Source organism: Protomyctophum parallelum (genome assembly GCF_964188405.1).
Source record: "Protomyctophum parallelum genome assembly, chromosome: 22".
In the NCBI taxonomy this organism is placed as follows: Eukaryota; Metazoa; Chordata; class Actinopteri; order Myctophiformes; family Myctophidae; genus Protomyctophum; species Protomyctophum parallelum.
The window spans coordinates 28,374,215-28,388,889 of NC_139714.1; the positions used below are offsets into that span (position 1 = coordinate 28,374,215).

Sequence of the window (14,675 nt, forward strand, 5' to 3'; positions counted from 1 at the left end):
TCACCACCGAAAATCCAGACTATGAATAGGACTTTACTGGCGTGTATGTGTAGGTTGCGTGTGCATGTATTATTCGTGTATGGTCATGTAGGTGTGTGTGTGTGTGTGGTTTGGGTGCATCTCTCTCACCTTGCTCCCAGGAGTCGGGATCATGCCGGTGCCGCGCGACGCGTGCGTGTGTGCGTGCGCGTGCGTGGCGTGCGGCGGGTGGGCCGCCGGGCCGTGGTGGGCGTTCCAGCACGCGTCGTGGTCGCCGGCTCTGATCAGCAGAGACTCGCAGAGCTTGTCGTGGAGCTGGAGCCCCTCCTCGCTGCTCCTATTGGTCACCCTGCCGTCCAATGACACGTAGCCGTTGTCCGTCTCCGTCGCCTTGTCGATGGACAGTTTGGACTTCTTGGATCTGGAGAGGGGGGGGGGGGGGGGGGGGGTTTAGAGAGAGACAGAGTTCCAATAAGAAAGAAAAACAGACACAGAAACACAGATACAGAGCGGGGGGGAGAAGGTGACCAAAATGGTTAGGGTTAGACAGACATGCAAGTTAAAAGGAGAGTTTCGCCCCAACCCGTTTTCTTACCATAATATAATGATGATAATTCATCACTTGGGAAATTAGCAAAAAAAAAAACCTCAGAGGAGCGAGCATGCGATCCTCTTCGCGTTTGAGTAAGGACGCGCTGCGATTGGCCGGTGCACTCGTGCAAGGACTGCGATTGGCCAGTAGCCACTTAGTTTGAGTGAGTGGCAGTGGGGGCTCTCGCCAAGAACATGATGTACTATTCTGTGCCTATCGTGTCGCAACTCCAACGGGGCGGAGTCGGCTCTAGCGTACTTCGCGACGTTTGACGCGGCAACCTGCACGATTTGGCTCGCTCGCCAGTGTCTCCCCTCCCCGGTGTCTCCCCTCCTCGGTGTCTCCCCTCCTCGGTGTCTCCCCTCCCCGGTGTCTCCCCTCCCCGGTGTCTCCCCTCCCCGGTGTCTCCCCTCCCCGGTGTCTCCCCTCCCCGGTGTCTCCCCTCGCCGGTGTCTCCCCTCGCCGGTGTCTCCCCTCGCCGGTGTCTCCCCTCGCCGGTGTCTCCCCTCCCCGGTGTCTCCCCTCGCCGGTGTCTCCCCTCCCCGGTGTCTCCCCTCCCCGGTGTCTCCCCTTCCCGGTGTCTCCCCTCCCCGGTGTCTCCCCTTGCCGGTGTCTCCCCTCCCCGGTGTCTCCCCTCCTCGGTGTCTCCCCTCCCCGGTGTCTCCCCTCCCCGGTGTCTCCCGGTTCGCTTGAGACGGCGGGCCTCCGTCGTGGTCTAAAACTTTATTATACCCTACTACTAGAGTTCTCAAATTCTGTACAAACTCGAATTACGGGTAACGTTTTCACCCTCTAATAGGACGTAAGCTTACTCTGCAGTGGAAAAGGGGGAGGGACATATTCACCCTCCAATAGGACGTGAGCTTACTCTGCAGTGGAAAAAGGGGAGGGACATATTCACCCTCCAATAGGACGTGAGCTTACTGCGCATTGGGAAAAGGGGAGGGACATATTCACCCTCCAATAGGACGTGAGCTTACTGCGCATTGGGAAAAGGGGAGGGACATATTCACCCTCCAATAGGATGTGAGCTTACTGCGCATTGGGGAAAGGGGAGGGACACATTCACCCTCCAATCGAATGTAAGCTTACTGCGCAGTGGAAAAAAGGGGAGGGACACATTCACCCTCCAATAGGACGTAAGCTTATACTGTGCAGTGGAAAAGGGAGGGATGTTCATATAGAGATGATGGTGCTTTCATGTGGACTCATCTTAATCATAATCATGTTGGAGAAACTGGAATTCACGATGAAACACAAATTGGCCACGTTTAGTTCGGCCAATCACAAGAGACAGTCACGTTAGATTAGGCTTTGTTGAAACACAAAATTAGCAAATAGAAGTTGTTTTGGACGTGTCAAATAATTATCTTCTTCTGACTCACCTAGGAATCAGCAACAGCACTGAATAGGAGAGGCTGTACAATACATATGGCGGATAGCTAATCAATTACCGCCATCTTTCTTTGAATTGTCCGACCAATTCAAATGTGACCGTCAACTAGTCGGCTGGCCAGGTTGTGACGTATTCCAGACTCGGAGAAAACCATCATCACCTGAAAGCACCATACCTCCATGGCTTGAAAGCAGACTCGCTTTTGAATCGGGGTTGAGCTCAGAATCACTTTCCATTCACTCTGATCGGAGTCTGATTCAGGAAGCAATGTTCCAGTATTCCGCTCGACAATGGTCTTCACTCAAATACTCAGCGTCTATATATAGACAGTCTATATATAGCTGTTGAAGTGACGTCGATTCAACGACTAATCTAAGCCTAGACCGCTAAAAAACGTTCACTTTTAGACCAGTCATAACCTGTTTTTAGGCGGCCATTTAGACGTATATATATGACGCCTAATAGCGCCAAAAAATGCTCAGTGGGGTTTCTTTTTCTTCTTCTTTTTTAACCACACTTTAATAGCAGCCAATTTCAGACCTGACGTAGAATTTCAAAGTGGTTTGAGGCCAACCCTGTTTCATTGTCGACGCTCTTATTTCCACAGGCAGGAAAAGTGAAATACACACCCAGCTTTACAGAAAAGTGTAAAGGTAAGTGTGTTGTCCACAGGCGGGAGAAGGTCAAATACACACCCAGCTTTACAGAAAGGTGTAAAGGTTAAGTGTGTTGTCCACAGGCGGGAGAAGGTCAAATACACACCCAGCTTTACAGAAACCATGCCAGAGATCTTGGAAGAGAGACACCACGCCGTATGAGGGGCCGGCCGAGTGCGAGTGCGGCGCCCCCTCCTGTGTGTTATCGGTAGTGCTAGAACCGTCGCCTTCCCTATGCACATCCATCTGAGATGCCTTCCTCAACTTCCTTCAACCACAACAAGAAAGAGAAGAGGAGGAAGGAGGAGGAGGTGGGGGAGAGGAGAAAAAAAAAGTGGAGAGAGACTTAAAGCTGCTATAAGCAATAATATGTCAACATTTTAATGACCTTTTTTATATATATATATTCTTTTGGTATTCAGACAGCCAGCAATGGGTAAAACGTAAAATGTAGTCTGCATTCAAAGGTTTTCCAAGAAGCTTTGTCATTGGTCGATTTGCCTGTCTACTTCCTGATCCTGGTCATTTCGACCAATGACAAAGCTTCTAGGACAATCTTTGAACGCCGATTGTGGCCCCTAAATGTGTCACAGAGACTACATTTGTTTTGGGAGCGTTTTACTCATTGCTGGCTGTCTGAATACCAAAAAATAATAATAATAAAAAAAATCATTAAAATTTTGAGAAATAATGCTTATAAGCAGCTTTATGTCTAATATATGCTTCATCGGAACACCGGTGTCGCTCGTCCAAAAAAAAACCCCAACTGATTTTCTAAGTGATTCTCAAGCGGTAAACGGCACGCATGCGTGTCGCTGGGAAACCTGTTATTTTCAAAACGGTAGCGACACCGGCGGCATAGATTAGGCGTTTGAAGCAGCAGTGTGGGAAGAAGAGAGCCCATAGGCTTTCTCCCTTCTCCCCCCCCCCTTCACCGTTTACAGTTGAATGGCCAGAAGAAACGGAGACAGAAACACACGGAAGTTCTGAAAACTCCTAGACAGTACTAGAAGAAGCTCTGCGTCTCTCTTTCTGCAACATTGCCTTGTGTGTGTGTGTGTGTGTGTGTGTGTGTGTGTGTGTGTGTGTGTGTGTGTGTGTGTGTGTGTGTGTGTGTGTGTGTGTGTGCATGCGTGCGTGCGTGCAGCAGCGATGAATCGTCTTGACAGCTTTAGCATGTTTATCTTTTAGTCCTCAGACCAAGCAGGTGCCAACAGCTTTCACAATGGGACACTTCAAACAGGGGTTTTTGAACAATCTTATATACTATAGACACAGACATGATCACACACACACACACACAGTACACACACACACACACACACACACACACACAGCAAAGCACACGGACAAAGAACAAACAATGAATTCAGATAATCTACTGACATTTAGCCGAGGACCTAAAATTAATTCGACAAAATGTGATAGACGTAATGTTGTTCTACAAATAAACTACTGTAAACGTGAAATACAGACTTACACCATTTTCTTTTTGGTGAGTGTGTTAGAGGGAAGTCTGGAGCTCTCTGGCGGAGCTGTTGCCCCCGCGACCCGACTACGGATAAGCGGTTGAAGATGGATGGATGGATTTTGTTGATACAATGTATTATCTACAGTGGTTGGAGGTGGTCCGCCCTTAGGGTTGTTCCAGGGGATAAACCCGCATGATTAGATCATGGCATCACAATTATTGTAGCCAGTTAAACGGATAAGACACTAGTAGTGGCCCTATTGTCGTCACTTCCTTAACCCCTTGCTGCAGGCCTTTTGTGTGTTTTTTAAACTTGCTGTATTTTTAAACTTGCTTTATTGTTTTGTATTTTTCTGTTTTGTTAGGCGACCTTGGGTGACCTGAAAGGCGCCATATAAATAAAATGTATTATTATTATTATTATTACTTCCTTAACCCCTTATCGCTAACCCTCGTCTCCTTTTTTCTTTTCTTTTTTAATGTTTTGAAAAAATATATAAGTTTTGAATAGTTCAAATAGCCGATCTACAAGCTCACAACTGTGTGGATGTAGAACACATTTAAAATGTTTTTCAAAATAGAACTTTGGGGATAAGGAGTTAGGGCACTGGCCAAAATAGGGCCCCAAGCTTTACTGCAGTGCTGGACATTGTTGCAATTTCTTCTCTCCGCCAGGAGAGGGAGACAATGTACAGTCACTCACAGAGAGCAGATGTTTTGAGGCTGTGTGTACTGGGTTCAGTTCACAGCCTTCTCTTCTAGGGCCGAACCTGGGGAGAGCAACGGACCGACCTCATGCTTCCTCCCATGCATGAGGAGTCTGAACCGCTTCTTTTCACCTGACAGAGGAGGAGGGGGGGTGGACGTAGCATGTGGAAGGGACACGTTATTCCAACCAGTTCCTTTCCCCTCCATCAGGTATACCCAGGGTATGGGCGCTGACGACGCGGGCTGAAGCTATTCATGTAGAAAACGTCTAAACATCCAACTAACACACCACTTCAGTCAATTCCTCAGAAAGAAAGTGTACAATTCTATTAGCGTATAACCAAATGGACCCCCCCCCCCACACACACACACACACACACACTCCCGCAGTCCTCTCAGGGCTTACCTGCGTCTCTTGGCCCCTCCCCCGCTGGACGTGGGCGGTTTGGGGGTCCTGGTGGAGACGATCTGACAGTGGACCGTCCCCAGCAGCAACATGAGCCAGACGCCGCCCAGCACCTCGGTGGCCGGTATCCCATGCTGCACCGGGAGAGAGACGTACAGCCCCGCGGCCAACGCTGTGGGGGAGGGAGGGGTGAGGAGAGCGGTGTTCATTTTGAAGTTAAAAAAAACGCCGGGACAACGCTCCACACACGTCCCAGACTCTTCTCCCTACTGGCTACAAAACTATGGACTTTAACCATTTACAATTTAGCAGACGCTCTTAATCCAGAGCGACTTACATTGAGCAAGAACAAAAACATGGCGATACATCACATACATAAAGACTAGTTATCATTGAAACATACGTAAGCTACGATCATAACAGTGGAATATATTCTATATAATGAAACGATGCGTATACACTATATACAGTGCTATGTCTGCATAAAATATAAAATAAAAGTTACATAAGTTGAGCCTTTGCATTCGTCTGTAAGGTCGTTGGGCTAGGGCGAGTGCTACAGCAAGTGACTATGGGCCAAGATGGTGTCTGAAGAGATGGGTTTTCAGACTGCGGCGGACGATTGGAAGTGAGTCTGCAGTTCCGATTGTAATTGGAAGTGCATTCCACAGTTTTGGTGCCAGAAGGGAGAAAGGTTTCGGACGTGTGTGGAGCGTTGTCCCGGCGGAATGCACTTCCCATTGCAGTCAGAACTGCAGACTCATTCCCAATCTTCCGCCATAGTCTGAAAACCCCACCTCTTCAGACTCCACCTTAGCACTTGTCGTAGCACTTGCTCTAGCCTCGACGACCTTACAGGCGTATGCAATTGTTTCATTATATAGGTATGTGGAAAACAGAGAGAGGGGGAGGGAGGGAGGGATGGAGAGAGAGAGACAGACAGACAGACAGACAGACAGACAGAGAGTGAGAGGTGGAAAGAGATAAGAGGGAGAGAGAGAGGGGGAGTGGAGAGAGAGAGAGAGAGAGAGATTGTTTTTTTTTTCGGAGCTGGGAAAATGTCAACATGGGATAAGAGCATCTGGTGTACCGTGCGTGCGTGCGTGCGTGCACATTTACAAAAGAAAACGGGCACATTCTGTGCTCTCACCAACTATATATAAACATTCTCTCTCCATCGGTCGCACATGCACGCACACACGCACACACACACACACACACACACACACACACACACACACACACACACACACACACACACACACACACACACACACACACACACACACACACACACACACACACAGTACCTTGCAGCAGATAGAGGGTGAGCAGCAGCAGGAAGATGGTCCTGGAGGTGACCTGGATCCACCATCGGTAGAAGAAAGGGAACAGAACCACCCTGACGATGCCCTTCCGGGTCAGCGAGGTCCACGGGCTCTCTGGCTTGGCCTTGGCGAACGCCGAGCCTGTCCATTCATTCAATGAACACTTTAGTACAGTACAAAGGACCCCCAGATTGACACTACCGGTAATTAGCCCGCAATAAGACAAGATTTGTACGGCTCTATAGCAGTGATTCTCAAAGCCGTTTCATTTCAAGGATCCCCCCAGTTTGACATGCGTTAGTCTACGGACCCCCATTTAATGGCATTTCTATCTCATGGGGACCCCCAATTTATATTGTAAAAGAAATGTGAATTTAACTCCGAGAGTGTACAAAATGGAACCAAATGTGTACGGTACACTCTTGGAGTTACAGACCCATAAGGGTCCATTTGGTTCCAAACTGGTTTATTAGACAGAATGCATGAACAGCAACAGAATACAGTCACAAACACTCGGTGTTTCTATTTAATGCAATCAGATAAGACTTTTCCGTTTGCATGTAAGGTTTTGCCACTCAGTAGGCGACGCGTTCCCGCATAACTTCCGGGTATGATGATAATGTCACGTCTCGTCGCGTGCATACCCTCCATTACATTATCGTCTAATCACAGTTATTTCAGGTAATGGCAATCTTTTTGTCATAATCGTGTCCATGGTTCATGCGACGTGTCACTTCGTGACATGTAAGCTTGTAGATCAGCCATTTCCGCCATTTCTTTTGGTATAAAAGTATAAAATGTATGAAAAAAATAGCAGTGACACATTGAGCCTGGACGGACATGAGGACATAAGTGGTGACACGCACACGCATGCACGCACACACACACACACACACACACACACAGACACTCTTTGCCCACCTCTAACCAGGTCCACATCTATGAGGTCTGATTTGACGTGACCCGTCTTCTTTGGTTTATTTCTCAAACCCTGAAGAGAGAGAGAGAGAGAGAGAGAAAGCGTTAGACTAGCGGGGAGAGAGAGACAGTTAGACTGGCAGAGAGAGAGAGAGAGAGAGAGAGAGAGAGAGAGAGAGAGAGAGAGAGAGAGAGAGAGAGAGAGAGAGAGAGAGAGAGCGAGAGAGAGAGGGAGAGAGATATAGACTGGCAGGGAGAGAGAGAGATAGACTGGCAGGGAGAGAGAGAGAGGGATAGATGAAGAGATACTGTAGATACATGGTAACTGCACAGCATGGGGGCGGGGCTACTTGTGCGTGTTGTGCACCCGCACACACACACACACACACACACACACACACACACACACACACACACACACACACACACACAGTCACACACACCTGAATACCTTATGTTATGTATGACATTTTAATAGCAGTCAAGGGTCAAGTGCTTAACAGAAGAAATATAGTACAGCACATGACAGCGTCACACAAAAGTGGTAAAAAGAAACCTGTGCCCAATGAGCTGTGAGCTTGTAGATCGGCTATTTGAGCTGTGAGCTTGTAGATCGGCTATTTTCAGCGTGCAACCGAGTGTAACATCAGCCGTGACGACGCCATCAAGGCCCGCCGACACGCATCACAGGCGACAGAATAAAGCGTAGATTTAGTCGACTGACATCTTGTGATATTTAGGTCGACAAAAACTAGACTAACACTAAAACATGTCCGATGACTAAAATGCAAGTGAAACTAAATGGAATTCTATTCAAATGAGCCTGGCAATAACACACCTGTAGCACCCTGGTTTCCTCTGTGCCAAGGGATACTTCCTGTTATCTAGGTGGGACTGTGCGTGTGCGTGTGCGTGTGCGTGTGCGTGGACCAAAGAGGTCCAGGTGTTATTTTGTGCAAAATTCCCCTAATATAAGCCCTCAATGGGGGTTGGGTTTTTGTGCTAATTCGCTTATTTCCATCGAAATAAGTAGTAAAGTGTGCCGCTTGGGATACTATTTACATTACTATATACAACAAATATTTCTTTGAGCGATGGAAATAAGCAAATTAGACGACACCCCATTCAATTCAATGCAATTCAATGCAATTCTTTGAGGGCTCATGGTAGGAAACATTGCCAATAATGTGCTTTTGCACAAAATAACACCTGGACCTCTTTGGTGGGGACGTGACAACTACAAATAAAAGGTAAGAAAGCCTTCTAGCATGGAATTCTCCTTTAACAATAACCAGACCATCGACCGCGGTGAGACCGACACCTTGAATGAACCTTGTACGCTTTGACATGCTACAAAGTGTTTGTTCTTCTGATTCATAGTCTGTTGAAAGGCTTGTTGTGACCGATTGAAGTCAAGTCAAATAACTTATTAACCCATTAACCCATTCTGACCTGAGATCAGATTCATATGAGGTTTCCACTGGACACACACTGGTCTGATTAACCCATTCTGACCTGAGATCAGATTCTAAAAATGTCAGTCGTTCTTTGATTTTTCAATAGCTACAGCACGACATGATGCTAACACCAAAATGGGTCCCCGCCCAAAATGGGTTAAGAGGGATGTTGAAGAGACTGGAGTGTGGCTATGCACAAGGGGAGCCGATTGGCGCCTGATTGGCCCCGCACCAATATTGACACACTGGCCAATCGTGATTGAGCTTATCAGTGAATGGAGGCCGTTATCTGTTAATGACACACTGACCGACTCAACCAATACCGACTCACGCTCTGACCAAATGGTGGAAAAACAGCAGTCTCAAAATGATTTGTATACGTGAAAACAGATCCGCGCTACTCGTACAGGTAATTCGTAACAAACAGTTTGTATGTGTAATTCAGATTTATGCGTTATACGTTTTGTCAGATTTGTAACTTAAAATAATATGAACATTTGCGGTTACAAACTGCACTTTACAAGTACAACTCTGATTTACGCGCACGGACTGTTACGCCTCCACGAGTAGGCTTCAATTAGTTGTTTTTTTAGGGACACAAATAATGATGAGTCTGTTCTGTGTGTGTGTGTGTGTGTGTGTGTGTGTGTGCATGTGCGTGTGCGTGTGTGCGTGTGCATGTAGACTTCATCCAAACACTCTAATCTGACTCAAAACCATTGCTCTGCAGACCGGCGTCAACTGGACCGTCATATTCTGGGCCGCTGGTGTTTTGGGGTTTGAACCCTAGGTGGTGGTCTAGTCTGTAAGCAGTGGATTCCCCTCCTGCCCCAACGTTTGTGTGTGTACAAAATATTACACCTGCATCAGTGTTGATTCCGTCGCAGAAACGATAACGTTTGGTGTGTGTGTGTGTGTGTGTGTGTGTGTGTGTGTGTGTGTGTGTGTGTGTGTCTGCTCTGACCAACTTACTCCAGGATTGTATGGTTATTTAAGGGCCCTTTTCTAGTCCGTTTGTGTGAAATAGTAAAAAAAAAAAAAGAAGAACAAAAAGAGGATGGTTCACTACTAGCTTCCTGGCTGCCACAACCATAGACAAAGCAAACCAGTGGAGCTGTGAAAACATCTCATAGCCTGGAGGGCAAGTCAACCCAGTATACAGCATATCTAGTTTTAGTCAGTCTTTTTGGTCACATTTCATTTAGAGTCTTCTGAAATGTTTTACCTTCAGTTTAGTTTCGATAACACTGTCACTATGGCTATACAGTATATAGCCTATAATCTCTTATCTTTAAAGCCTTCTTCATAGACAGGGGGGCAAACAATTCCTTGAACTCCTTAATTACTCTGGCTTCCTCGTACTACTGCCATTGATCTAGGAACTGACACTTGTCTTGCACTACCGCTGCATTCCTTGGCACTTTGCCATGACACATTATAGTCTGACGTAACAATCCATTGTGCCTTAGACTAGTGTAGAGACACAGGACGCTGAACGCCGGAGTGGATATCAGAGGGGGGGAATAAAAAAAGAGTATGTTTGTTGGCAGCTGAGGGCAGTTAAGAGTGAGTGCCAAGGCCAAATACCCAATATAATACACTAACTCTCATGATGTCATTACAAAGAGGACAAACAAATGGCGGTAGTTGCCTGTCACCGTCAGCAGGTGGCGTTTGAATAGTGTGTCAATGTTTGACTGTTAGTTAGGCCAGTAAATCTAAGATTTGACCCAAAATAAATTGCACAAGTAGTCGTTCAATGTTTTATATCCAAATAACATATTAAAAATAGAGTATTATATATTGGCACACACCACAGTGTTCATCATGCTCTGATGAAGGCTCAATAGTTCATAATAAATAAATGGAAATGTCAGTACTTTGTCCACCATTTGTGACCAAATTTGACTGAGAGACTGCCATTGGATTTATTTTCCCACGTCATATGAAACCCCAATAATAATGACCGCGCTGCACGCGCGGAAGAGGGATCTTCCACGTTTTGGCTGCCATTGTGACCATTATCGGTTCACCGTGACTGACTTTCCAATTCGGACGCCGTGGTGGTGCATGGCGCGCCATTGGCTGCTCCGTTTGGGTACGTAGGGGCCCACGTGCCTCTCTATGCGTCGCTGTCGGCATGCTTGGGCTTCTGAATGTGAGCCAACCTAAACCCGACGCTCCAACGTGGTGGTGATCACATCACAGTCTTCCTGCTGCAGTGCTGTTGTTGCGACAGCTAGCATTCCAACTAGCTAGCACACCGTTTCATCCAGCACGGCCCGCGAGCCAATATAGTGTCCGTAGGAGACGGGTTTGTGATTGGTTGTGATTATATGCCTGAAAACCTAATCGTAACGTCACAAAAACTATGCCTAAAACCCAACCTTATAACCCTAACCATAAGCTCACAACAACGATTCCTAAACCGTCAAAAAAGTAGTCTGCGGTTGTCGGGAAAAAGTAGTTGGCGGCAGCGGGATTCGATACCAGGTGGTGTGGGTTGGGAGTCTAATGACTACTAGCGAGGCATGCTACCGAGCTGGCTGCCGGAATACGTTTTTCTGGCTGGATTACAATGTGAGAAAACCCCCGACCCGCAGGCGCCCCACTGCTTCCAAATAGAAGTAGGGTAAAACAAGCGCTCCCTGAAAACTCCTACGGTATATTAGCGGCCCGCAACGGGCCCAAATAGAGAACATTCCAGTAGATCAGGGGGGCTAAAGATCAGTTAGCAGACCTGACATCTGCCACGTGACGGTTGCACACCACACCAACGTGAGCAAATAATGACCTGGCGGGCATCCAACCAATCAAATCAAATCAATCAATCACTCAATAAACATCTCTACGGCTACAGTGTGGGTGAGCAGAAATGCATTGTGGGGCATATACAGGAGGGGGGGGGTGGGGGGGGATACGACCTCCCGCCATTACTCACCAATCTAATAAACTGTTGGAGAGATGGAGAACGAGAAGGAAAAGATAGATAGAATGGATGGTACGGACGGATGTCAGCCAGCCAGGGGTGGGGGGGGTGGGGGAGGGGAGGCAGAAAGGAAAGAGTTAAAAAAAAGACAAAAGAAAACACAAATAAAACACAGGAAAAAAAAAAGACAAAACAACTGGCATGGAGAGAGAGAGAGAGAGAGAGAGAGAGAGAGAGAGAGAGAGAGAGAGAGAGAGAGAGAGAGAGAGAGAGAGAGAGAGAGAGAGAGAGAGAGAGAGAGAGAGACACAGAGAGAGAGAGAGAGACACACATAAATGAAGCATGAATGACAAAGCGACAGTGGAATGAGAGGAGCAGGTGTTTATAATAAAACAGTAGAAATTAAACGACTTACTTTTATTTCTCGTTGTTCAACTGACTTCTCCCATATCTGCTGGTCATACGCGCCAATCTGAAACGCACGCGCACACACACACACACACACACACACACACACACACAACAGAGGATTAAAACAGCAGGTAGAACACTGGATTGATTCAATATGCAATGTGGCCCTCTGGAGTGATTTGGGAAATACAGTACTGTCTGTGGACCTCTAACCCATTCTGACCTGAGATCAGATTCTAAAAGTGTCTTCTACATCCTGACAGTTTTCTGAAAAATCTATGTTTCTATGTCAGTCGTTGTTCGATTTTTCAAAAATAGCAGACCTACACGCTCGTAGCGCGCCACCTTTTTCAATAGCTAAAGCATGACATGACGCTAACACCAAAGGGGAAACTAAATTAAAACTAATCAATGATGACTAAAACTAAGACTAAATATATTGACAATTTCGTCAAACAAATAAGTTATTTTCAGCGAGTGTTAAATCAGTCATTACGACGGCATCAAGGCCGTATGAATAATAAAAACCATGGCCCCCTCTCGTATTAGAAGGACAGCATCAGTCACCAGAAAAAAGATCAGTGTTTTCGATGAATCTATCATGGTTAAAATGGAGTTTTGAGTTATAATGGGTTTGTATGGGAAGGGGGCGGGGCAGCTCAAATGAATATGAAATATCTAATTAATGAATCAAGCAACTTAATAACTGCCCCGGGTGTTCACATTAGTTTTTTTGAAACCCATTCTGACCTGAGATCAGATTCTAAAAATGTCTTCTACATCCTGACAGTTTTCTGAAAAAGCTATGTTTCTATGTCAGTCGTTCTTGTGTGGCGCGCTATGAGCTTGTAGATCTGCTATTTTTCAATAGCTAAAGCATAACATAACACCAACCTCACGAGTCCATTTGGTTTCATGTTACACTATCAAGAGTTAAAGATCTATAAGGGTCCATTTGGTTACCAACTCTCCATCATTTGGCTGGAACCCACTCAAGGACCACTGGTGGTCCCCGGACCACTGAATTGAGTAACCACTGTGCTATCTGAAATGCCGAGTACAGCATTCCTGCTTTCAGTGTAAAAATCTGGACAATTAATTTGGCTCCATTTTCATGCAGTTTAAATTAACATTCTTTCACAGCAGTGTGACAATGTAATGAAAACCAAACCCTTACATGTCATGTTTTGAATGTCAATATATGCACACGCACGCACGCACGCACACACGCACGCACACAAAGTAGAATTCAGTAGATAGAGGTCAGATAACCTGACCTCAATGAGAGAGGCAAATTTGTGAGTGCAGTGTTGTCCGTCTGTCTGTATGGTCTACATTAGGTCAGCCCAGTAGTCTGTCTGTCTGTCTGTCTGTCTGTCTGTCTGTCTGTCTGTATGGTCTACATTAGGTCAGCCCAGTAGTATGTCTGTCTGTCTGTCTGTCTGTCTGTCTGTCTGTCTGTCTGTCTGTCTGTCTGGTCTACATTAGGTCAGCCCAGTAGTATGTCTGTCTGTCTGTCTGTCTGTCTGTCTGTCTGTCTGTCTGTCTGTCTGTCTGGTCTACATTAGGTCAGCCCAGTAGTATGTCTGTCTGTCTGTCTGTCTGTCTGTCTGTCTGTCTGTCTGTCTGTCTGTATGGTCTACATTAGGTCAGCCCAGTAGTATGTCTGTCTGTCTGTCTGTCTGTCTGTCTGTCTGTCTGTCTGTCTGTCTGTCTGTCTGTCTGTCTGTCTGTATGTCTGTCTGTCTGTCTGTCTGTCTGTCTGTATGGTCTACATTAGGTCAGCCCAGTAGCTGCTCTCTGTCTGTCTGTCTGTCTGTCTGTCTGGTCTACATTAGGTCAGCCCAGTAGCTGCTCTCTGTCTGTCTGTCTGTCTGTCTGTCTGTCTGTCTGTCTGTCTGTCTGTCTGTCTGTCTGGTCTACATTAGGTCAGCCCAGTAGCTGCTCTCTCAATGGAAACTCTACATGTTTAATGAGCCTTCATTAAATATAAATAGAGAGAGAGATGGAGAGAGAGAGAGAGAGAGAGAGAGAGAGAGAGAGAGAGAGAGAGATGGAGATGGAGAGAGAGAGAGAGAGAGAGAGAGAGACAGAGAAGTTAGTCAGGCAAATTATGTTTGTGAGTGCAGTGTGCGTGTGTGTGTGTGTGTGTGTGTCCACGTGCGGCCAATAGTTAACAGTCCAAAGGGTGTAGGCTGGTGTTGCTGTAGCAACTGAAGCTAGGCTAGTTTTACTAAGGAGCTGTCACACCACACACACACACACACACACTACTGCTACTGTCTGTTTATGAGAGAGAGAGAGAGAGAGAGACGCGCGCACACACACACACACACACACACACACACACACACACACACACACACACACACACACACACACACACACACACACACACACACACACACACACACACACACACAC

At 46.6% G+C, this 14,675-nt stretch overlaps 1 protein-coding gene across 5 annotated transcripts in view; it reads right to left on the reverse strand.

The window, feature by feature from the left end:
- LOC310853280 (protein PHTF2) overlaps positions 1-14,675 on the reverse strand; it is a 50,075-nt gene that overhangs the window by 13,633 nt on the left and 21,767 nt on the right. For 4 of the 5 annotated variants that reach the window (XR_014568762.1, XR_014568763.1, XM_083757552.1 and 1 more), the window contains exons 3-8: positions 12,256-12,312; positions 7,458-7,527; positions 6,519-6,677; positions 5,209-5,380; positions 2,730-2,891; positions 130-400 (exon numbers count right to left, since the gene is read on the reverse strand). Coding sequence is in view for 3 of the 5 variants with exons in the window: in XM_083757552.1 (XP_083613678.1) it covers positions 130-400; positions 2,730-2,891; positions 5,209-5,380; positions 6,519-6,677; positions 7,458-7,527; positions 12,256-12,312 (891 nt within the window). In the remaining 2 variants the exon portion in view is untranslated. The remainder of the gene's footprint in view (positions 1-129; positions 401-2,729; positions 2,892-5,208; positions 5,381-6,518; positions 6,678-7,457; positions 7,528-12,255; positions 12,313-14,675) is intronic. The other variant, XM_083757554.1, reaches the window with a different exon arrangement.